Source organism: Anomalospiza imberbis, chromosome 22 (assembly GCF_031753505.1).
Source record: "Anomalospiza imberbis isolate Cuckoo-Finch-1a 21T00152 chromosome 22, ASM3175350v1, whole genome shotgun sequence".
Classification (NCBI taxonomy): Eukaryota; Metazoa; Chordata; class Aves; order Passeriformes; family Viduidae; genus Anomalospiza; species Anomalospiza imberbis.
In genome coordinates, this window is record NC_089702.1 from 5,921,403 (window position 1) to 5,945,514 (window position 24,112).

Genomic DNA, 24,112 nt, shown 5'->3' on the forward strand with positions numbered 1-24,112 from the left:
TGGGCACAAAATCCTCATTTTGGGCACGGGGTGGGCACAAAATCCTCATTTCCTGAAGGCTGAGGTGCCCTGAGGGCTGGCAAAGGCTCGGGCTTGGTGCTGGTTTTGGGGACGAGCTCCATCTGTTCACCCTCTTGAGCCCGGCTGGAAATGGGGCTCCCCCAAACCCTTCCCCCTGCACCAGATCCCGCTGGAGCTGCCCTCGGGGTTGAGGATTTATGAGGGATGATCCTACAAGCTCGTTTGCATGGAAAACCGGGCTAGAGCAGAGCCTGGGGCCATCCCTAATGGGATCCTAATGGGATCTTGATGGGATCCTGATGGGATCGGGCACCATCCCACAGTGGCTCAGGGAGAGGATTTTTCTCTGGGGGAGGATTTTTTCCCACCACAGAACGGCTCCCTGCTCCTCATGAAAGAGGTTTCTGCTGACGCCAAGGGCTGTGTGTCCATCCTGATGTAAAATCCTGCTTTATTCCCGAGGAAAAAATGAGGTTTGCATCGAAAGAGGGGGTCCCATGCACACCTGGGAAGGGCTGAGCATGGTTTTGGGGTCCTTTAGCAGAAAAATGAGGTTTTTATAAAAAGAGGGGGTCCCACACACATTTGGAAAGGATCACGAGGGTGGTTTTGGGGTCCTTTAGCAGAAAAATGCAGCTTTTATGAAAAGAGGGGTCACACATACACCTGGAAAGGATTGAGGATGTTTTTGGGGTCCTTTAGCAGAAAAAGGCAGCTTTTATGAAAACAAGGGTTCCCACCCACTCATGAAGAGGACCACGAGGGTGTTTTTGGGGTCCTTTAGCAGAAAAATGCAGCTTTTTGAAAAGAGGGGCCACACATACACCTGGAGAGAAACACAAGGATGTTTTATGGGTCCTTTAGAAGAAAAATGAGGTATAAAAAGAGGGAGTTTCACACACACCTGAAGAGAGCCACAAGGGTGTTTTTGGGGTCCTTCAGCAGAAAAATGAGGTTTGTCTAAAAAGAGGGGGTCCCACCCACCCCTGGAAAGGGCTGAGGATATTTTTGGGGTCCTTTTTTTGGGGTCCTTCAGCAGAAAAACCATCATTTTATGCACTCCCCTCAGATGCCCTCCCGCCCTGAGAGCTTGGGATGCGCCGAGACGAGGCCCCACAGAGGAGCGGGGACAAAAGGGACACCGAGGGGGTGGCTGTGCCCTCGGGGAGGGGGTGGCAGGCTCGGGGCTCACCTGCGGATCTGGGCCAGGGTGTCGGTGACGGTCTTGCAGCGCTTGAGGAGCCCGTCCAGGCGGTTGGGCTCCTCCTTGAGGAACTTGACGGCCTCCACCTCCACCCGCAGCACCACCCGCATCTTGCTCTGCAGGCTGGGGAACTGGGCTGCCAGGGGACAGCCGTGTCACCGCCGGGTCCCTCCCGCTGCCCGGCTGGCACTGCCAGGGCAGCCGGAACGCCGTGCCGTGGGCGTGGAGCGGGGTGGATCCGGGGAATGTCTGGATTGAGGGGTCCGTCCCTGCTCCAGCCGGCCGAGCGGAGCTGCTGGAGGTGTCCCCTCCACAGCTGTGGGCAGCGGGTGAGGCACTGATGGGCACCTGGGAGGGCAGGGCACCACCCCGGCAGGGGCAAACCCACAGAGCCGGGGCCAGGGAGAACCTGGAGGATCCCGGGGAAAACAGAAATCTGGGAAATCCTGGAGCATCCCAGGGGTCCGGGAAATCCTGGAAGATCCCAGGTGCAAACAGGAATCCAGGAGATCCTGGAGGATCCCAGGGGAAAACTCAAATCCAGGAAATCTAGGGCAATCCCAAGGGAAAACACAAATCTGGGAAATCCTGGAGAATCCCAGCTGCAAACACAAACCCAGGAAATTCTGGAAAGTCCCAGGTGCCAATACCCAAATCCAGGGGCAAGGAAAACCTGGAACATCCTGGGTGCAAACCCACAAATCCAGGAAAACTGGGATCATCCCAGGTGCAAACACCAGTCCAGGAGATCCTGGAGCATCCCCAGGCAGAGATGGAGCAGGGAAGCTCCGGAAGGTTCCGTTTGCCCCCCCAGCCCCCTCCTCACCCTTCAGGTCCGTCAGGGTCTCCCCCAGCTGCTTGAGCACCACGGCCTTTTCCTCCAGCTCCTGCGCCGGGATCAGCCGCTGGTTGTGCGCCAGATCCTTCTGGATCTTCTCCACGGATTTCTCCAGGTCGCTGGGAGGGCAGGGGGAAGGCGGGGGGGTCACTGGGGGTCACTGACGGGTCACTGTGGGGGTCACTGGGGGGGTCACTGGGGGGGTCACTGCTGTCAGGAGGGTGGAGAACCCCGAGGGTGGCAGCGGGAGGGGGGAACACTGGGCTGGGGACCCCTCCTCACTCGAGGCATGGTCACCGTGTGGGGACCCCCAGATCTGGGGACATGGTCACCGCGTGGGGACCCCCAGATCTGGGGACATGGTCACTGCGTGGGGACCCCCAGATCTGGGGACATGGTCACTGCGTGGGGATCCCCTGATTTGGGGACATGGTCACCGCGTGGGGACCCCTGATTTGGGGACATGGTCACCACGTGGGGACCCCCTGATTTGGGGACATGGTCACCACGTGGGGACCCCCTGATTTGGGGACATGGTCACCACGTGGGGACCCCCTGATGTGGGGACATGGTCACCACGTGGGGACCCCCTGATGTGGGGACATGGTCACCGCGTGGGGACCCCCTGATGTGGAGATATGGTCACCGCGTGGGGACCCCCTGGTATGGGGGCATGGTCACTGCATGGGGACCCCCTGATGTGGGGACATGGTCACTGCGTGGGGACCCCCTGATGTGGAGACATGGTCACTGCGTGGGGACCCCCTGGTATGGGGGCATGGTCACTGCGTGGGGACCCCCTGATCTGGGGGCATGGTCACTGCATGGGGACCCCCTGATTTGGGGACATGGTCACCGCGTGGGGACCCCCTGATCTGGGGGCATGGTCACTGCATGGGGACCCCCTGATTTGGGGACATGGTCACCGCGTGGGGACCCCCCCGGCTCGGGGCCAGGCCCTGGGCAGCGCAGAGCTGCTCTCTGCCCCGTCTCTCCCGCAGGGCCCGCAGGCCGGGCTCACTTGAGCTGCTGGGTGATGAGCTCCTCCTCGTTGAGGTAGCGCAGCCGCTCCTCCTCCACCAAGCTGCGCTGGCGCTGCAGAGGGTCCTCGTGCTTGCGCATCGTGTCCGTCACCCGCACGCTGATCTCCGTCTCCGTCCGCCGCAGCAGCGACTTCACCGTCTCCTGGTTCTGCAGCTGCGGGGGGAGGAGGAGGAGGAGGAGGAGAGGTCAGGCTGGGAGAGACCCCCTCAAGATGGGAAATGGGTCCTGATGAGAAACCAGCCCTCAGCTGGGCACGGGGAGGGATCCCTGAGCCTGAATTCGGGAAAGATCTCTGAGCTGGGAGTGGGGAGAGATGCCTGGGGTTGGAATGGGAGGGGGTTCCTGAGCTCAGAGTGGGGAGGGATCCCTGGGGTTGGATTTGGGAAGGATCCCTGGGGTTGGAATCAGAGGAGATCCCTGAGCTCAGGTTCAGGAAGGATCCCTTAGCTTGGATTTGGGAAGAATCTCCTAGCTCAGAGTGGCAAAGGATCCCTGAGCTTGGATTCAGGAAGGATCCCTGGGGTTGGATTCAGGAAGGATCCCTGAGCTTGGATTTGGGAAAGATCTCTGAGTTCACAATGGTGAAGGATCCCTGAGAAGGACACGGGGAAGGATCCCTGAACTTGGTTTTGAGAAGGGTCTCTGAGTTTGGCTTCAGGAAGGATCCCTGAACTTGGATTTGGGAAGGATCCCCGAGCTCAGCTCCAGGACGGATCCCCGAGCTCTCCCACACCAACCCCAGTGCACAAAGGGGATTTTCCCGTCCTAACCCAGTAAGAGCTGGCTCAGATTCGGGGTCCCCCCTCCCCAGGCGCCCACCTGCAGCTTCTTGAGCTGCTGCAGCTGGTTGCGGAGGTCGCTGGCGTTCTGCTGCAGGTCGTGCAGGTGCAGCTGCATGTGCAGGCGGGTGATGGCCGTGGGCTGCCCCGCCGGGGTGCTGGTGGCCGAAGGTGGTGGCGGCGCGGGCACTGGGGTGCCCATGCCACTGCGGCTGGTGGCTGAGGGGGCAAGCAGAGGCTGCTGAGGGGTTTTGGTGCCCGTTTCTTTTCTTTCCCCACCCAATCCTTCAGCTCTGGTGGTCCCCAAAATTCCCCCATCTGTGCTAAGCCCACCCTGAGGACATCCCAGAGCAGCATGGGGGGTGTCCCGCTGGTTGCCAGTGATGCCGTAGGATTTTAGCTTTTATATTTTTCAAATCCTGTGTTGCTTTAGGGAATAATTCTAAAACTCCATGGCCTGTCAGCTGCTGCTCTCCTGTTTTATTCAGACAAAACAATTCCTTTCCAGGCCTGTAACTGAAGGACACCTCAGGCCCCAAAAAATATTTTAAAAAGTGAATTGGAGAGGGGGAACCAAACTGTGAGCAAATGACTTCATTACCTGAAGCTGTAATTGGAGGATTAACCCCAATTATATCAATTAATATCAATTAATTGATACGTAAATGGACCAAACTTATAATTGTCTGAAAAACTTGTGGCCATCATCCATTTTGGGTGTAGCCCCTTGGGGAAGCTTCATCTGCCCTTAATGTACCTGGAGGACCTTCATTAAATAGATCCACTTTTATTCTCTTAATTCTGGTTTGAGGTAAGCCTGAAAAAGGCATCACCAGCACATGGGGGGGCTGCAGAGCCCACCCTGGGACACCCACGGGGCCCACGGGGGGTCCTGCAGGGCCAGGGGTCACTCACACGCTGACGGGGGGGTCCCGCCGTTGGTGGCTTCGGTCTTCTCGCTGAAACCAAAGCGAGGAGGGGGCTGAGCGTGGGCCAGGCACGGTTGGTGTCCCCTGGGAGGGGGACAAACCCCCCAGGAGGGACATCCCAGCCCATGGGGTCCCACAGCTGCCCTCACCTGGGGGTCTCGGCCTCGGAGCCGCGGAGCAGCGCGCTCTGCACCAGCCCCGTCAGGCTGGCGATCTGCTTCTCCATGGCCTCCATCCGCTCCCTGCGCCGGGAAAGGGACGGGGATGGGTCACGAGCTGCATCTGCCACCATGGACCGCTCCTGGCCCTGCTCACCGCCCGTCCCTGCCGCCCCCGGGAGGTGGGGACACGGCTGTCACCATGGTCCTCATTCCCTCCCTGTGCTCCCATCCAGCCCTCACCCGGTGCCTGATTCCTCATCCTGGCACCTCCACCGCGGTGGGGACGGGGCCCAGCCTTCCTCTGCTCCTCCTCCTCCTCCTCCTCCTCCTCCTCCTCCCCGTCCGCTCCTCTTCCCCCTCCAGCTGATACAAAGCCCCAAACCCATTGGGGATCCCAGGTGCAAACACTCAAATCCAAAGGCAATGGAAAACCTGGAGCATCTCAGGTGAAAATACAATTCCTGGAGAACCTGGAGAATCCCAGGTGCAAACACAAATCCACAAAAACCTGGATCATCCCAGGTGCAAACACAGCCTGGATCATCCCAGGTGCACAACACCAATCCATGAAATCCTGGATCATCTCAGGTGCAAACACAACCCAGGACAAGCACACCACCCCTCCTCTCACCTGGTCTCCGTGTCCTTGGCCGGTCCAGGCGATCCGAAGCCCGAGAGCGGCCGCTCTCCGGGGCCGGGGAACATCTCGGGGGGCCCGGAGGAGCTGGGGTTGCGCGTTTTGCCCACGGGGCTGTCCATGAAGACGGAGGAGCAGGAATCCTTGCGGAAGGACTGACGGACAGGCGAGGAGCGGCTTGGCGGGCCTGAGTAGGGGCTGTGCGGGCTCTGCCCGGGCTCCACCATCTTCTGCGGGGACGAGGGTGGCATGCGGAAGCCCAGCCCGGGGCCGTATGTGTCGCTGTAGATGGGCGCGTTGGGCTTGTACAAACTGTCCTCCAGCTCCGTCTGCAGCGCGGCCGCCGAGTAGGTGCTGAGTGACCGCACTGACCCCCGCTTGTAGAGCCCCCCCGAGTAGCCAAAGGGGTCCCCCATGCCCGCCAGCGACTGCGTGGAGGTGATGCTGAGCCGCCCCTCGTGCACCATCCCGTAGGGATCGGCGTAGAGCCCCTCGTTCTTCACCAGCACCACGTTCTTGCCCGCCAGGTCCTCGTCCGGTTTGACGTCGCGGCGCTCCAGGATGGCGCTGGGGCTGGGGGACACGCCCTGGGCCGGGGGCAGGCTGGACAGGCGCTCGCCGTGGTGGACGGGGCTGCCGGCGTACGAGGGCGGGCGGCCGCCGCTGTAGGACATGCGGGAGCGGGACGGCGACGAGGACTGGAGCACGGGCGGAGGGGAGCCGGAGGCCAGGTGGGAGGCCGGGGAGATGTTGTTGAGCCGGCGGGTGGGAGAGGATTCCCGGGAAGTGTAGACCATGTCTCGCTGTGGGAATGGGGTGTGGGGGTCAGCACGGAGTGAGCCCCGCCCTGCTGGGCCCTCCGCCCTGCCAAGGACCAAACCCTTGGCAAAGCCCTGGCGAAACCTTGGCAAACCCTTCCCTTGGAACACAAACCCTGTGAGGAACGGCTGAGGGAGCTGGGGGGGCTCAGCCTGGAGAAAAGGACACTCAGGGGTGACCTTATCACTCTGTACAGCTCCTGAAGGGTGGCTGTGCACAGCTGGGCTCGGGCTCTTTCTCCAAGCAGCACTGACAGATCCAGAGGACACAGCCTCGAGCTGCACCAAGGGAAAAGTTTTTGCTGAAAGTGTGACAAAGTTCTGGAATGGCTGCCAGGGGAGGTGGTGGAGTCACCAGCCCTGGAGGTGTTTAAACAAGGCTGGACATGGCACTGGGTGCCAGGGTTTGGCTGAGGTGTTGGGGCTGGGTTGGACTCAATGATCTTGAAGGTCTCTTCCAACCCAGTGATTCTGTGATTCAGTGATTCCGTGACTCTGTGATTCTGTGATTCTGATTCTGTGATTCAGTAATTCAGTGATTGATTCTGTGATTCTGTGATTCCTAGCCAGCAGCAGGGCAATTTATCCTGACAATTTATCCTAATGATTTATCCCGATGATTTAATTCCCTAAAAACCATATTTACGACCCTGCTGTCAGCCCCCACCCAGCACTGGCAGCAGGCAGGATGAATCCCACCCACCCACAATTCCCAATTCCCAATCTCTGCCGCTTTCTCTCCTTCCTGCTCCCACTCCGCCAGGCCCCGCCACCCCCCCCGGGCTGTCCCCGTGTCCCCTCTCACCCTCAGGTCGCCGTTGGTGATGTGTGAGGCTGGGAACGAGGCGTAGAGCGGCTCTTTCCGGTAGATTTTAATGATGCTTCTGTCCTGGATGTCTCTGGAAGCAAAGGCAGAGCCTGAACACCCAGGACAGACCCCCAAAACCCCGCAGCCGCACCCACCACCCCCTTTTGTCCTTCATCCTTGTCCTGGGTTGTAAGATATGAGTGTATTCTATTAATCTGTTAGAGGTGGGGCCGTTATCTTCTGATCATTGGGCAGTTTTCTTTATCTCTTCCACAACCAATCCCCCCTCCAGGAGATCTCTTCTGTTCATGGGCCATTAATTATTAATTATCTTCTGTTCATGGCCAGTGAGTGTCACTGCATGGCTGAGAAAATTCCATCATCCCACTGGGAGAAGCCAAGCATTCCTACCTGGATACAATCTGAGACTGGAACACCACAGCTTTCTTCCCCACTGCATTCCCAGAGGAGCAGCTTTCTTTCCCACTGCATTCCCAGAGGGAGCCCAGGCCCATCTCCAGCAGCCCTGGAGCTTCAGAGGAAAACTCCAGCCTTGTCCAGGATCCCTGCTCCAGCAGAAGCACAGCTGGCACTGCAGGAGGGCTGAGCCACCATGGGATGGGACTGCTGCCACCTCCCTGACCCACAGGCTGCCAGGGCCTGCTCTGACCCTGGCAGTGGGTTTGGTTTTTTGTACTATTACATTTTTGGGTTTATTTTTCCTATTAAAGAACTGTTATTCCTATCCCCATATCTTTGCCTGAGAACCTTCTACTTTTAAAATTATAACAGTTTGGAGGGAGGGGGTTTACATTTTCCATTTCAGGGGAGGCTCCTGCCTTCCTCAGCAGACACCTGTCTTTCCAAACCAAGGCAATTTTTTATTTTCCTAGTAAAGAACTGTTATTCCTACTCCCATATCTTTGCCTGACAGGCCCTTAATTTCAAAATGGTAATAATTTGAAGGGAGGGGATTTTCCATTTCAAGGGAGGCTCCTGCCTTCCTTAGCAGACCCCTGTCTTTTCAAACCAAGACAATCCCAAGGATTTCCTGGCTTGTGACGGATTTAAAGGACGGGAAACCAGCCCGGGGTGGGATTCGAGCCCTCCCTGCTCACCGGACATCCTCCAGCTCGTAGAAGACGTTTCGGGACTCGTCCTTGATGAGGATGGCGGTGTTGGGGGACTTGAGCATGCCCATGGTGAGCTTCTGCGGGAACATGTGCACGATGAGGGCGTGCAGGGTGTCCATGCTGCTGATCTCGTGCGTGATGTGCACCCGCCTCGTCTCGTCCCCAAACTGCAGGAACAGCACCCCTGGGAGCACAGGGGGCACGCGGGAGTCAGCCTGGACCCTGCCCCTTCCCCACGGAGGTGACAGGGTCTTCCCAGCCAAAAAAAGGGGTTGGGGGATGTCTGGCCAGGCAACCTTGTCCTGGTGAAGGTGGAAGGCTCTGGGGCACCCATAAAAAGGTTTTGGGGAGCTCTGGCCACCCAATCTCACCCTGCTGAAGGTGCCTGGAGCACCCAAAAAAAATGGACTGGGGAGCTCTGGCTGTGCAATCTCACCCTGCTGAAAGTGGAAGTGTTTGGGGCACCCAAAAAAAAGGTTTTGGGAAACTTCTGGCCACCCAACCTCACCCTGGTGGAGGGAGGTGTTCCTAGAGGACTCTGGAGCACCCAAAAAAAGGGTTGGGGGAGCTCTGGCCACCCAACAGTGCACTGGTGAAGGTGGAAGGCTCTGGGGCACCCAAAAAAAAAAGGGTTGGGGGATGTCTGGCCACCCAATCTCTCCCTGCTGAAGGTGGAAGGGTTTGGGGCACCCAAAAAATGAGTTAGGGGACACCAGGCCACCCAGCCTTGCCCTGCTGAAGGCTGCTCATCCCCCTGGGCCACCCTGAGGTTCCTCCTTCTCTTCCTGGGCATTTTTGGGCGGATGAAGACCAACCCCACCATCTGCCATGGAGGTTTTGGGGCCTCCGGGGGTACCTGGGGAGCGCAGCTTGGTCTGGCTGGCCGAGCGGGACAGGGGCAGGCTCTGCCGGAACCGGTTCATCCTGTTGAAGGCCAGCGGCAGCTCCGCCTCCGACATGGTCTCCAGGGATTCGGCCGAGGCAAAGGAGAGCTTGGCTTGGTCGGCCAGGCCAGGCTGGGAGCCCTGGGAGTGCCGGGAGCTCCTGGTCTGCAACGGGACAGGGGACAGGGACAGGTCAGGGGGGACAGGGATGGGTGGCCCAGCACCCCTGGGTGTGAGTTTGTTCCTGCTTTTCCTCGGGAATGCAGTGCCGGGATGGAGAGGCTGGTGTGGGTGATGGGATCGTGGAATGTCCCGGGATGGGAGGGAGACACGAAGGTCAGCAAGTGGAGCCCCTGGGACAACCCCAAAAATCCCTTCCTGTGCCTGAGGGTGGGGCTGAGCCCCTTCCAGGGGTTCCATAACAAGTCCAGGGGGCTCCATCCCAAATCTAAGGATGCTCCATCCCAAATCCAGGGAGGATCCATCCTAAATGCAGGGATGCTCCATCCCAGTTCCAAGGATCCTCCATCCACATCCAAGGATGCTCCATCCCAATTCCAAGGATGCTCCATCCTCATCCAGGGATGCTCCATCCTCATCCAGGGATGCTCCATCCCAGTTCCAAGGATGCTCCATCCCGCATTCCCACCCCAGCTCAGGTTCTGCCGTGTTTAATCCCCCCATGCCGGCTCCACCTCCTGCTCCCAGCACAGACCCCATTCCCAATCCCATTCCTCTCCAGGATGAACCTTCCCAGCTCCATCCTGGTGCCTCCGGGCTCCCACACCGGCAGAGCCCTGGAACCGAACCTGGCAGGAGCCGCGGCTGCCAGAATAACCTCGGCGATTCCCGGACCTTACACATCCATTACTTCACTCCCAGGAATCCTGAATGCCTGGATCCGTCTGGAAGCAAAGCTCTGGGAAGGTTTATGGCTTTAGGAGCTGGGAAAATTTAATTTTCCAGGATCCCAATTTCACAGGATTCAGAAAGTTTGCACCACAGACGTGGAAAATGTGGATTTTCCAATATCCCAAATATCCCCAAATATCCCCAAATATCCAACAAATATCCACAAATATCCACAAATATCTCTAAATATCCCCAAATACCCACAAATATCCACAAATATCTAGCAAATATCCACAAATATCTCCAGAGATCCTCAAATAACCACAAATATCCCCAAATTTGTGGCCATCCCCGGCACTGCTGCCCGTTAATAACCCCAAAAACCCGAGCCTGGATTTTCCAGACGCTTGTTGAAGGTTGGCAAATCCAAGAGTGGGAACAAACACCTCGCTGGGTGTGGAAAAGGGACAACAGCTCTATTTAAAGATGAGGAAAAAAGGGGGAAAAAAAGAGAAAGCAATCAATATGAAATGATAACAGCCATCATCGTCATTTAAACAAGACATTAATTGGGAGATTTAATTAATCCTGCGAGGCGGGGTTTGGGACGACTCGAAATGTTAATTGCTGGGGAATTGCCGGCTGGGCTGGGTTGTTGTTGCTGGAGCACAAAGAGCCCTGGCAGAGCCTCCCAGGCAGGAAGGGATTCGGGCAAAACATTCCTCGCTGCCATCCCTCGTGGGGGTGGTTTTGGGGTGGGGAAAGGGGATTTTCGGGCTCCTCGCGCTCAGGGTTGTGGGTTTTAGGGACCTTGATCTGGGTTTGGGGTGATTCCAGCCTGGGGTGGATCCTTAGGGGAGGACAGGGATGGGGCCCAGGGCTGCAGCTCAGCCTGGCTCTGCTCCTGTCCCTGCTGGATTTAGGGATTCTCCCCAGTGTTCCCATTCCCGGCTCTGCTGCCTCTTCCAGAGGGGCCAGGGGTGCTCCTGAGTCGGGGATTTTCCCCCTGACTCTTCCAGAGGCTCTGGGGGTGCTCCTGACCCTGCTGGAATTGGGGATTCTTCCCCATTTCCTTCTCCAGAGGCTCTGGGGATGCTCCTGACCCCACTGGAATTGGGGATTCTTCCCCCTGTCTCATCCAGAGGGGCCGAGGTTGCTCCTGGCCCTGCTGGAATTGGGGATTTTCCCCCCTGCCTCCCCCAGAGGGCTTTTTTGGGATCAGCTTTTCCCCGGGACCATCACCTCGGGGGCACTGCCAGGGATCCAAGCTTTGCTCCAGGGGATTCCCTTGGCTCGGGAGGCTCCCGCGGGCATTCCATCCAAGCAGGTTTAATCCCGGGGCACCCCGAGCTTGCTGCCCTTTGCCCAGCCCCCTCTGCCCCAAAATCCCACATTTTTCCTGGCGCAGCCTGGCCGTGGCCTTGAGCGGTTTTTGTTGTGGCTGCGCTCCCTCCCTCCCTCCCTCCCTCGCTCCCTCTCTTCCCAAGCGTTCCTCGCTGGAATTCTCACGCGGGAATTCCAGGATCCAGCTCCAGGATTGCCGCTTTGGGGCTGCCTCGGCACGAAAGGGGTCATTTCCCAGCTGGGGACAGGAGCAGGGGGGCGGTGTCCCCTCCCTCCCCTCCCTCCACCCCTTCCCTGCCCCCGCCCGGGTGGGCTCGGGTCCCGCAGGGATGATCTCGGTGGCTTTTGGGGCTTTTCTGGGGGAATTTTGGGCTGCAGAAGTCCCTGGGGAGGGTCTGGGTGTGGGTAAAAGGAGAGGCAGGACTGAGAAATGGGGGGGACAAGGCTTTTATGGCCACGCTGGGGTTTTAGGGTGCGGTTTGGGGTTTATCCCGACCCCACAGAGCCTTTCCCAGATGGGAGATATCCCCTGCATGCCCTGGGTGGGGGTGACAGGGGTGGCAGGGGACATCCATCCTGGCACACCTGGCACGCTGAAGCCAGGGTCAGGACTCCCCAAAACATCTGGAATTCCACAGGGATGGGCACAGCCGCACCAAGGTGCCACCCTTGGGTGACCCTGGGCAGGTCCCTCCTGCTCGGGGCGGGCTGAGGGCGCTGTCAGAGGGGCTGGGGGACAGCAGGGACACCCCGGGGGTGGCAGGGACAGGATGTGAGGGGGCTGGGGTGTCCTTTGATGCATCATCCCAGAGCAGGAGAAATCATCTGCCAGGCAGAGCCATAAAACCCAATTTTCCCGGGAATTAATGGGCTGCTGGAGCCAAGGTCGGAGCTGTTGTTGTCCCCTCTCTGAGCAGGTCTTGTCCCCTCCCTGAGCATCTCAATTCCCATTCCATGCCCATCCCTAGAATGCCCATGGAATTGGCAGAGACCCTCCCCCCCCAATAACACAGGGAATTGTGTCCGTCCCGTCCCCTCCTGCGCCAGGGTCTGTCCTTTCCAGCACCCCGGGATATGTGGGGCCCGTGTGCCCATCTGTGAGGGCTCTGTGCCCATCTGGGGGACTCTGTGCCTATCTGGGGGACTCTGTGCCCATCTGTGAGGGCTCTGTGCCCATCTGGGGGGCTCTGTGCCCCTCTGGGGGGCTCTGTGCCCATCTGTGAGGGCTCTGTGCCCATCTGGGGGACTCTGTGCCCATCTGTGAGGGCTCTGTGCCCATCTGGGGGGCTCCTGTGCCCATCTGTGAGGACTCTGTGCTCATCTGGGGGGCCCCTGTGCCCATCTGGGGGGCCGTTGTGCCCATCTGGGGGGTTCTGTGCCCATCTGTGAGGGCTCTGTGCCCATCTGTGAGGGCTCTGTGCCCATCTGGGGGGCTTTGTGCCCATCTGGGGGGTCTCTGTGCCCATCTGGGGGGCTCTGTGCCCATCTGGGGGGCCCCTGTGCCCATCTGGGGGGCCCCTGTGCCCATCTGTGAGGGCTCTGTGCCCATCTGGGGGGCTCCTGTGCCCATCTGGGGGTGTTCTTTGCCCATCTGGGGGGCTCTGTGCCCACCTGGGACGGTCCCGTGCCCACAGCGGTGCCCGGAGTTCGGGGAAGGGGACTGGGGTGGCTCTGTCCCGCTGCCGGTGACAGTTTTGGGGGTTGGGGACAGCACAGCGTGCAGAGCATCGGGGCAGAACGGTCCCTTCCGGGCTAAAATCCCATTAACTCCCATCTCGCCTGCCTTTGTTTGGGTTTTTTTTTTTTTTTCTGTGCTTTGGCTGATTCCATAAATTATCCACAGCCGGGGAGCTTCGGTGCCCGGGGGCAGCTGCAGGGGAGGGCCTGGGCTCACCTGGGACAGGGAAGGTGTCCCTGCCACCCCCGGGGTGTTGGGGACACCAGAGCATTGGGACTGGGGGGATTTGGGGTGGGGAAGGGAAGGGATGGATTTAGGGATGGATTTAGGGCAGGGTGCGATCCCAGAGAACGGGAACAGGGCAGGGACAGGGGAAGGGACAGGAGCATCCCCTCCCCCCTCCTCGGGAGCTTTATATAAAAATGGTGGGATGGGGAATGGAGAAAGACTCGGGGATTTTTGGATTTTTTTTTTAGTCGAGGTTGTTTTTTTTTTTTTTTTTTTTTTTTTTTTTTTTTTTTTTTTTTTGTCTCCCCAGAACTAAAACCAGACGCAATTAAGGGATTCTTTGAGCTCCTAAAAAGCCCCGGCCATCCCTGCGGAAGCAGCTCCATTATCTCTGCCTGGAGATAAGGATGTTCCTCGTTCCTGCCTCTCCTCATCCTCATCCTCCACACGCCTCTCCCAAATCCCCCGCCCCAGCTGGGAGGGTGGAATGCTCGGAGAGGAGCAGGGAAGGATCCAAGGACCCGGCGGGTTTTTGGGAAGCCCTGAAAGGAGCGGGGTCAACCCCCGGATGGGGAAAAGCCGTGGAGCTGCTTGGATGGAGAGTGGGAGAGGGGTCAGGAGAGGGACAGAGGTGACAGGAGCAGCCCTGGACCTCCCACAGGTCACTTCAAAGACACGAGGGGAAAAAAAACCGAGGGAAAAATGCGTGGGGAAGGAATTCTGCCTCGGGATGGAGCAGCTGCTCCCAACAGCACCCGGAGCAACCCCACAGCTGCAGATTTCCATCCTCCCACCCTGCCAGGGACCTCGGGGAGGGGACACGGGGATTGTCCCAGCCCCACAGGCCCCAGGGCTGTGCCCGACCCATCCCAGGGAAAAACGGGTCCTGTCTGGCCCTTTCCAAGAGAAAAACAGGTCCTGTCTGATCCATCCCAAGGGAATAACGGGTCCTGTCCGACCCCTCTGTCCATCCCACACCCGAGGGACTGCCAGGTCCCTCCAGTGACAAGGACAGCAGGAGGAGAAGTGGCTCTGTCCCCTTCTACCAACCCCTCGGGGACATTCAGAGCTCCAATTCACACCCCAGCCTGAGCTCTGCACCCCCTTGCACCCCAAAACCACCGGGACAAGCCCCAAAACCACCGAGATGAGCCCCAAAACCGCCAGGACAAGCCCCAAAATCACTGAGACAAGCGCCAAAAGCCCTGACACAAGCCCCCAAACCCAAGACAAGCCTCAAAACCGCAAAGACCAGCCCCAAAACCCCCCGAGACCAGCCCCAAAAGCCCCGAGACCCGCCCCAAAACCCCCCGAGACCAGCCCCAAAAGCCCCGAGACCAGCCCCAAAACAGACCTGGGATGGACAACCCCTCGCTGTCCCAATGCCACCAGCGGCGCCTGTCCCCGAGCTCGGCCTCCCCTCCCGTCACCGGGAGGAGCCTCCCGGGCTGGGCTGGGCAGCTCCAGAGTGGGGGCCGCGCCCTGCAGGAGCCCCCAGAGCCCCCAAAATCGCGCCCCATGGGCACCGAGGGTGCTCCGGAGCGCGGCTGGGCATGGCCCTGGCAGGTCCTGGCGGGTCCTGGCAGCACCTTGCCCTCTGCTGCCCGTCTGCAGCTCCTCGGCAGGATGGGGATAAAGGCGGGGGAGCCCTGAAATCCCTGGAAAACAGCTGGCACGGCTGGCACGGCCCGCCCCGGGCGCCGTTATTTACCGAGGCTCCAGCCCCTGGTTGGACATGGATCGGGATTAATCCTGGCTGATCCCGCTCTCATCACTTAATCCTGGTGTCCTGCCCAGATCCCATCTGGTGCTGAGCCCTGGGGTAGGATCCATGGGGTGAGATCTGTGAGGTGGGATGGGATCCATGGGGTGGGATGGAATGGGATCCATGGGATGGGATCCATGGAAACCAGCATTCCCAACTGGAATAGAACATCCCTGACCAGAACCCAGCATTCCCAGCTGGAACAGAACATCCCTGATCAGAACCACCATCCCTGATGAGAAACCATTATTCCCAATTTGAACAGAGCATCCCTGACCAGAGCCCAGCATTCCCAGCTGGGATTGAACACCCCTGATCAAAAACCAAGCATTCCCAAGGGGAATTCGGCCTCCCGAGCCTGGGTGTCCTCCCCCAGGTTCCAGTTGCACCCCCGTGCCCGACATTCCCGGCTGTGGCGCCGCCCTGCTCGGACACCTGATCCCGGCTGGAAGCCAACCCCTCTGCTCCGCCTCTCCCCTCAGCTGCGCCAGCCAGGAGCGATGGATTCCACCAGGAAGGAATTCCAACATCGCAGCTCCTGCCTCTGCAGGCGGAAAACCGGAATTTAGGGCAGAAGTGGAAGAAAGGAGAAGCCCGGGATGCTCCGAGCAACATCCAAAGGGCTTTGGGAAGAAAAAGAGGGAAAAGTGGAGGGAATTTGGGCAGAAGTGGAAGGAATGAGCGATGGATTCCACCAGGAAGGAATTCCAACATCCCAGCTCCTGCCTCTGTAGGCGGAGGAGCCGGGAGATGCCCAGCTGGGAAGAAAAGGAGGGAAAAGTGGAGGGAATTTGGGCAGAAGTGGAAAAAATGAGAGGCCCGGGGTGCTCTGAGCTCCCCTCAAAGGGTTTTGGGGAGAAAAAGAGGGAAAACCGGAGGAAATTCGGGGAGAAATGGAAGGAATGAGAGGCCCGGGGTGCTCTGAGCTCCCCACAAAGGGTTTTTCCCCGAGTCCCCCCCATCCAAGAGGTTGTGGCCTCTCCAGCGCCGCCTCCCCAGCCCCTCCTCTCTGCCCCCGCCCCCAAATTAAAATCGTTCCCGCTGCCGGCAGCAATAACTCATCCCGCGTCTAATGCTGAACATTTTGTCAGGATTATCCCGATTAAGCCGGAATTAATCCCGATCTCAACGTTAACAGGATTAGCGTTCAAATCGGATCAGGGCTTTTAAACCCGACCCCTGGACTAAAGGAAGGGGCCGTTCCCTCCCGGTGCGAGCGGGACTCCTGATCCCAGAAACTCCGGGATGGGGCATTCCCAAAACTCTTTCCTCTGGTCCAGAAATTTCCCAACACCAAATTCCAGCTTGGGAATCCAAATTCCACCTTGGAAATCCAAACTCCACTTTGGGAATCCAAACTCCAGCTTGGGAATCCCATTCCTCTTCCCTCTAAAACTTTCCCAGCACCAAACCCACGCCTGAATTCCCCGTTCCTGCTCCCCTTCCATCCCTCCTGCGAGGGGCTGGCACATCCTGAGCCTCCCATGCTCATCTCCTACCCCCTTCCCTGGGATTTTCTTGGGAATGAGGGGGATGAGAAGCCCGGAACGGGAACAGGTGCTGGGCAAAGGGACACGGAGCAACGGGAAAGGCAGCAGATCCCAGAGGCCAGCAGGGAAAAGGAGCAGGATCAGCTCCAGGGGGAGGAGGAGGAAGAGGAGGAGGAGGAGGCTGGAAACCAGAGCAAGCCCTGGATCCCCACTCCGAGCTTCCAACCCCATCCAGAACTGGCCTTTTCCCATGCTTTTCCATCATTTTTCCATCCTTTCCCCATCCTTTTCCATTCTTTTCCCATGCTTTTCCATATTTTCCATCATTTTCCCATCCTTTTCTCGTCATTTTCCATCCTTTTCCCATGCTTTCCATTTTTCCCCATCCTTTCCCTGTCCTTTTCCATCCTTTTCCCACCCTTTTCCCATCCTTTTCGATTCACAGCTCACCCAAAACCCAAAAATCCTCTCTCACCACCTCCAGCTTCAGCTGAGCCAAACAACTTCAGCTCAGGAATTCTCATCCAAAAAAGAAAATCCCAACCCCCCCCTCCAGAGCCACATCCACATGCATTTCCAAGAGAAAGCGGGAAAAATCCAAAATACTGACCTTAAAGCTCCAGTAGTTGGGTTGCTAACAACAACAAAAAAAGATAAGACAGAAAAAAAAATAAAACAGAAGAAAACAAACACAGACAAACAAATAACAAAAACAACAAAAAAATTCCATTAAGATTCTTTTTTGACTTTTGGTGGTTTTTCCCCCTTTGAGAAGCTCTGAGCTCAGATTTAAACCTGCTCTGGTTCCTGCCCCTCCCAAAGGGCTGCTGGAGTTTCGGGCAGCAGGAAAGGGGGTGGGGATTGAAGCAAATTGGGGTGAAAAAGGAGGGAAAAGGGGGTGGCACAGCGTGGCTGCTGGTGGTGCTGGAAGTCACAATAATGTTCATTTTCCAGGGGATTTTCCAAGCCTTCCCGCCCCCTGCCACCGCTGTCACAGCGATGTGCCACCGCCGGTGACAGGAGCTGGCACCGCTCCCGAGCTTCCCCATCCTGGGGATGGCACCAGCCCCCCCCGGGGCCGGGCCGGGGCTGCGGGAAGTTCGGGAAGAGCTCGGCCGGGAAGGGGTTTGAAGTCCTTTGTGTTCCACTGGGATCCCGGAATTCCAGGCTGTTCCCAGCCCCATCCAACCCCCAGCTGGGGGGAAGGTGGATCCGGGGATGAGGAGTGGGGTTTAGGGACAAGGAGTGGGATATTTCTGATTTTAGCGTGAGTGTGAATTTTATTTATTATTTTGGGATGACAGTGTGGATTTTATTTCTCATTTTGGGATGACTGGAAAAGCTTCTCACCGAGCCCATAAATCTGAGCCCCAAGTGGGGCAACTGAGAGGCATTTTAAAAGATTTTTCATCATTATCAGTCTCAATGAATAGTGAGACACAAGAGATGTAAAACTCAACGCTATTCTATTCGAAGCCAACCTATTTCTTGGTTACAATACCTTATAAATGTTCTTTAGCCTATTAGCTTTTGCTACACAATGCTGCTATTACTTTTAACACTAATCACTTCTATTTTTTCTTCATGTAGTCTTTTTACAAAGTGTCTTTCACAGTTCTAATTCTCTAAAATATCTGATCTTTTTGTAAGGCCACCTTTTAAACTTGTTGAAAGTTGTTTCTGGTCTCTCAATAATGTCATGTCTGCTCCACGGCCTTCCTGAGCCAGCACACCCTATCTCAGTGTTTACACACAAATATACAAAATTATGGAAACTTTCTGTCAGGAAAGTTTTATCTTTCTACAAAACTATAGAAACTTCCTATTGCAACTTTGCAAATGCATTTCCCACTCTCAGGCAGCTCCTCCTCCTCCCCTCCCCACCTCTCCTTTCTCCCCTTTCCCTCCTTGGTCAATACTTGTGGGAACCCAGGACATCCCTCTGGCTGCCCTGGCTGGCTCCAGACCCTGGCAGGGGGCTCGGAGACCTTGGCACCAAGTCAAAAACACCTGTGGCTTCCATTTCAGCCCGTGGGAAAAGCTGCCAACTTTGTGTGAGGAATTGCAAGCCACGAGGGTTTGAGTAGTGTGGTAGTTGGATTAACACAGGGTGAAAAAGTAGAATTTTGGGGTTTTAAAATAAGGGGTTCAAGGGGACAAGATGGACGGATTTGGGCGTGTCCTGACCTTCTTCTCCTTCTCCTTGCCCTCCGTGTCCTGCTGTGATGGTGACACTTTTCTGTTGGGTTAAGGCACAGACACACTGTCCAGCATAAATGACAGATATTGGCACGTTACTGTAAACGTGGCACACGGAGTTTTGGGTATAAAATGTGAACACTGCCCTGAGGGCAGACAGAATGCCATGGCCGACCTGCTGGACAGAGCTCAGCAGGGCAGAGAGAGAATGTTCTGGATAAGGGAAAATAAACACCCTGGAGAAGCCGACGCTGCGCACTCAGACTCCTCCTTTGGCTGCGCGGGCTGGGAGAACAAAAGGACTGTTACACTCTCGGGGTCACCTCGATCGCCAGACCCCGAGAAATGCGGAGACGGGAATGATCCCAAATCTCCAATTTCCCGATCTGCTGCACCTGACCCCGAATCAGGTTCTGGGTCCTCGTTTCCAGTTTGGGTTCTAACACCCAGCATCGCTTGTGAAAGGTCCCAGCCTGGCTGTTCTGGCACCGTTTGGGGTGGGCGCCGTGGCCCTGCGGGCACAGGGTGGCACAGAGCCTGTCCCTGCCCTGGCTCGGGGGATGCAACTGGGAAAAACAAGGTTTTAACCCCATGTTTCAACCTCCTGTGAAAATGTAAAAGTTCAATAAACGACAGTAGGAGATAAAGAGAATAAAGTAAAGATTGGCGTTCAGCCAAGAGCACAAGTGCTATGTTGGAAGCACTTTTTATATATTAATATATATTAATTTAATATGTATATATTTCTCTATTTAGGTATATAATTATTAATTTATATTTATTATTATATTTATTAATTTAATAGTTATGCATGTATATATTTTAAATATTATATTTTATATTTTTTAAACAATTTTTATCTATTACTTTATACTATATCAGCTAGTTGTTTATTTATTGTATTAAATGTTTATTTTACATATATTTATATATAAAAGAATATAAATAAATAAAATATAATAAATATAATATTTAAATAAGTATATAATATAGGCTATAATAATATTTATATATTAATACAACAATATTATTTAATAATATATAAATACATAATATAAATATAATAAATAATATATATAATATATGTATTATATGTATTTATTATATTTTCTATTTTAAAATATTTTAAATATTTTTTTAAAACCTTTACATATTTTTAATATTTTAAAATATTTGAATATTTACCAAAAGCCAATATTACAACATTTCTCTTTAACGCCTCCTTTCCCCGGCAGCCCTGGTGATGTGGCACCGCCCAGGGGGACAGGGACAGGCTGCCCGTCCCCTGCCGGGCACCATCCGGGGCTGTGACAATCTGGCGCTGGTGGCCAGTGCCAGGCGGGCCGTGGCCAGCACCACGTGGCACTTTGTGGGCTCCATCTGTCCCCGCTGGCACTGCTGCCACCCCGGCGCCGTGCCCAGCCCGCCCTGCCACCCCCAGTGTCCCCAAATCACAGGGGCTGTGCCCGGGAGTGGGTCGGGCACAGCCACGTCCCTCAGGCTTTAATTTTTATATTTTTTCAGGTTTTGTGCTGTTTTAGTGTGTGGGTCTGGGCTTCACATCAGGGGATGGTGAGCTCTCTGCACAGAGCAGGGAGACAAAACAATTCCTGCTCCAGCTGGGCACCAAGGACAAATGACCCAAATCTCAGCCCAAGAGCACAAACAACGTGGGCTGGAGAGAGGAAAACAAGCAGGATGGGACTGCATGGGCTAAAGCTGGAATGGGACAATGAACTCCAGTGTGCCCATGGAGCAGAGCTGATCACAGTGAGAGCCCCCGGGAGCGCTCGTGCATTTGGGGACCATTTTGAGTCCATCTTGGGTTCATTTTCTGACCTTTTTGGGTCCATTTTGGGTCAATTTTGGGATATTTTGGTTCATCTTGGGTGTAGCCCTGGCTGGGCTCTGGTGCTGCCCAAGGTGAATCCATTGAGGAGATCTTTTAATAGATCCCTGCTTTATTCTGTAACTCTGCCTGGCCAATCTCTCCATGCAGGAGATCCTTTTCATAAATTTATTTTCTAACTCTGCCTGGCCAGTCTGTCCATGGAGGAGATCCTTTTCATAAATCCCTGCTTTATTCTCTAACTGCCTGGACTCTGCTCTAGGTCAGGCTTGATAAGGCCTCACCCCCAGCCCCACCAAACCCGGGAACAGAGCAGGAACAACCCCAGGGCAGTGTCCAGGTCCCTGTGATGCCTTGGGAAGGCTGAACTAGGACAGAGACTGGACAGAGCTAAAGAACAAAGCAGGGATTTATGAAAAGGATCTCCTCCATGGAGAGACTGGCCAGGCAGAGTCAGAGAATAAAGCAGAGGCCAGGCAGAGTTAGAGAATAAATTTATTAAAAGGATCTCCTTCATAGAGAGATTGGCCGGGCAGAGTTTCAGAACAAAGCAGGGATTTAGTAAAAGATCTCCTCAATGGATTCACCTTGGGCAGCACCAGAGCCCAGCCAGGGTTGCACCCAAAATGGTCCCAAAATGGACCCAAAATGGACCCAAAAAGGTCAGAAAATGAACCCAAGATGGACTCAAAATGGTCCCCAAATGCACGAGCGCTCCCGGGGGCTCTCACGGTGATCAGCTCTGCTCCATGGGCACAGTGGAGTTCATTGTCCCATTCCAGCTTTAGCCCATGCAGTCCCATCCTGCTTGTTTTTCTCTCTCCAGCCCACGTTGTTGGTGCTCTTGGGCTGAGATTTGGGTCATTTGTCCTTGGTGCCCAGCTGGAGCAGGAATTGTTTTGTCTCCCTGCTCTGTGCAGAGAGCTCACCATCCCCTGATGTGAAGCCCAGACCCACACACTAAAGCAGCACAAAACCTGAAAAATATAAAAACTAAAACTGAAGCATCACCTGCCAGCCCCTTCCAGGCTGGATTTGCCCGAAGAGGAGCGGAGAGGAGCGGAGAGGAGGGGGCCGAGCTGGAATTAACATTTCGCTGGCTCTTCAAAAGCATCAAAGGGAGATAATGGGCCGGGAGAGGATTGGAAGCGACAGCCTCGTTCCGAGCCATAAAGCAGGCGGCTCCTTGCAGCAGCGACTCTGCAAAAGGTGCAGGGAATTACAGAGGCTGTGATTTATAATTACAATCAGAGTCATGTCCGTGGTGCTGCCAAACGAGGGAAGAACGAGGAGCTCAGGGTCTCCGAAGCGCGGGGAGGAGGGTGGAGATGCTGCCATGAACCCTCCGAGGGATGGGCACACACACAGAGGCAAAAAAAAAGCAGGGCTGGAGGGATGTAATCGGTAATATTTTGGGAGTTAAGTTTGAAAAAAGAAAATAGATGAAATGGTCGTGGTTGTCCCAGGAGGAGACGGGAGGTAAATGAAATCCAAGTGAGTCGGGGTCCCCAAAGTTAAATAAAATGAAATCCAAGTAAGTTGGGGTCGTCAAAGGTAAAAGAAATGAAATCCAAGTGAGTCGGGGTCCCCAAAGGTAAAAGAAATGAAATCCAAGGGAGGTCAGGGTCACCAAAGCACGGGGAGGAGGGTGGAGATGCTGCGGGGAACCACCCGAGGGATGGGCACACGCACACGAGGCAGGAAAGCAGGGCTGGAGTGATGCAATCGGGAATATTTTGGGAGTTAAGTTTGGAAAAAAAAAAAAAAAGAGAAAATAAATGAAATGGTTGTGGCTGTCCCAGGAGCAGAGAGAGGTAAATGAAATGAAATCCAAGTGAGTCAGCGCCTTGACCAAGGGGGACTTCCCCTGAATGGCAATTAAATCACAAATCTGTGGGTGATTAACGAGGCACAAGCGTGTCCCTCTCGAAAGGGCAGCAGCGGCAGCCGCGCCCCGGCACGCTGCGCTCCAAGGGAGGACAGAGGCAGCTTCATCGGCTTTTTAATTAACTCATTTCCAGGAGTTCCAGCTTCCGATCGAGTCCCCCACCCTCAGGCACCGCGTCTTAACAAACAAAAATCTCCTTGAAAAAATAACGGCGAAGTGAATTTAATCTGTTTCTGCTTATTAAAGTTTTTTGTGGTTTTTTTTTGTTTTGCTTTGTTTGGGTTTTGTGATTTTTTTAAATGCTTTTCAGCGCTAGTGAAAGTGAATTAAAGTGGAAATAGCAGCATGACAAGACAGGGAGAAGAATGCAAACAGTGGCCAGACAGAGCGGGGGCTGCAGATTTTGTCACCTGAGGTCCCGCAGTTATTGCAGGCACCTCTCAAACGTGACCAGGGGAGGGGACACTGGGGACAGGATGGGCTGCAGGAGGGCTGGGGCTCATTCCCGTCACACCTGGGCTCCTCAGAAGGCTCCCAGAGCCCACCGTGAGGTTTTGCTGCTCCTCTTCCAGGCAGAGCCTTGGGCTCTGCTGCCCCTCCACCCACAGAGGGCTCTGACGGCCACCGAGGTGACATCAGAGATGCCACCGCCGCCTGTCACGGCGACTGAACGTCAGGCTTCCCCCACAGACCCCCCAGCACAACCACGCAGCTCCAACTTTCCCCTCCAGGCCCCTCCACTGCCCTCGCACCTCCTCCTCCCCAAGCCCATCAGCGCTAATTACAACCCTGACCTCCGCCGCGGCCCCTGGGGACAGCGCAGGTGACACCAGAGCCCCAGCCCCGCTGGCCTGGGGTGCCTTTTTTCCCCTGGCCCTGGCTCCAGCCGCCTCCTCTCCCGCTGCGAGGAGGCGAATCCGCAGCGCCTGCTCGGAGCAATGCACCAGGACGTGCTCTGCCGAGGAGCAGCCATACTGGGCTTCAAAATCTCCCTTGTGCAGCAGCCCCGGCCAAGGTCAGCCCCTCTCCCCGCCGCAGGTGCCCCGGGGGCCGCATTTCGCTCTGGGCACACCCTCCCGAGCGGAGCGGGGGGGCTCGGATCTATCGCTGCCTGATGCGGGAGCGCCCCGGAGCCCCCGCAGCGGGGGTCAAGGTGTCCGCGGAGGTGCCGCCCCGCCGGCGGGCCGGAGGTTTTGGGGCAGGGCAGGGGAAGCTGGCAGGAGTTGGGCAGATCAGATGGCACGGTGGCCATGGCAACGGCACGGCGTAGGTGGACCAAACACAATAGGGACGGGCAAGGTTAAAGCCGGCAGCGAGCGGCGCGCCGCTCCCCGCCCTCCGACCCCCGGCAGCTCCGGGGTGACCCCCCCCCCCCCCCGCTCCATCCGGCGCCCCCAAAGCCGGCAAGGGTGGGTAAATCCTTGAGAAACGCAAAGCACAAGGGCTGGGGTCCCCTCGGGGGGTCCCAGCAGCCCCGTCCCCACCGCAGGGTCCTCGGGGGGCTCGCGCCAGCCCGGGGGGGGCTGAGCACCCCCGTTTGCGGCAGAGCTGGGGGCGAGGAAG

General features: G+C 56.2%; 1 protein-coding gene across 8 annotated transcripts in view; it reads right to left on the reverse strand.

Moving 5' to 3' along the window:
• SRCIN1 (SRC kinase signaling inhibitor 1) overlaps nucleotides 1-24,112 on the reverse strand; it is a 67,328-nt gene that overhangs the window by 10,580 nt on the left and 32,636 nt on the right. For all 8 annotated transcript variants that reach the window (XM_068211828.1, XM_068211829.1, XM_068211825.1 and 5 more), the window contains 11 exons: nucleotides 17,224-17,247; nucleotides 9,229-9,421; nucleotides 8,358-8,556; nucleotides 7,237-7,330; nucleotides 5,608-6,416; nucleotides 4,965-5,057; nucleotides 4,802-4,845; nucleotides 3,927-4,105; nucleotides 3,085-3,260; nucleotides 2,052-2,182; nucleotides 1,214-1,361 (listed from right to left, as the gene is read on the reverse strand). In XM_068211828.1, the coding sequence (XP_068067929.1) occupies nucleotides 1,214-1,361; nucleotides 2,052-2,182; nucleotides 3,085-3,260; nucleotides 3,927-4,105; nucleotides 4,802-4,845; nucleotides 4,965-5,057; nucleotides 5,608-6,416; nucleotides 7,237-7,330; nucleotides 8,358-8,556; nucleotides 9,229-9,421; nucleotides 17,224-17,247 (2,090 nt within the window). The remainder of the gene's footprint in view (nucleotides 1-1,213; nucleotides 1,362-2,051; nucleotides 2,183-3,084; nucleotides 3,261-3,926; nucleotides 4,106-4,801; nucleotides 4,846-4,964; nucleotides 5,058-5,607; nucleotides 6,417-7,236; nucleotides 7,331-8,357; nucleotides 8,557-9,228; nucleotides 9,422-17,223; nucleotides 17,248-24,112) is intronic.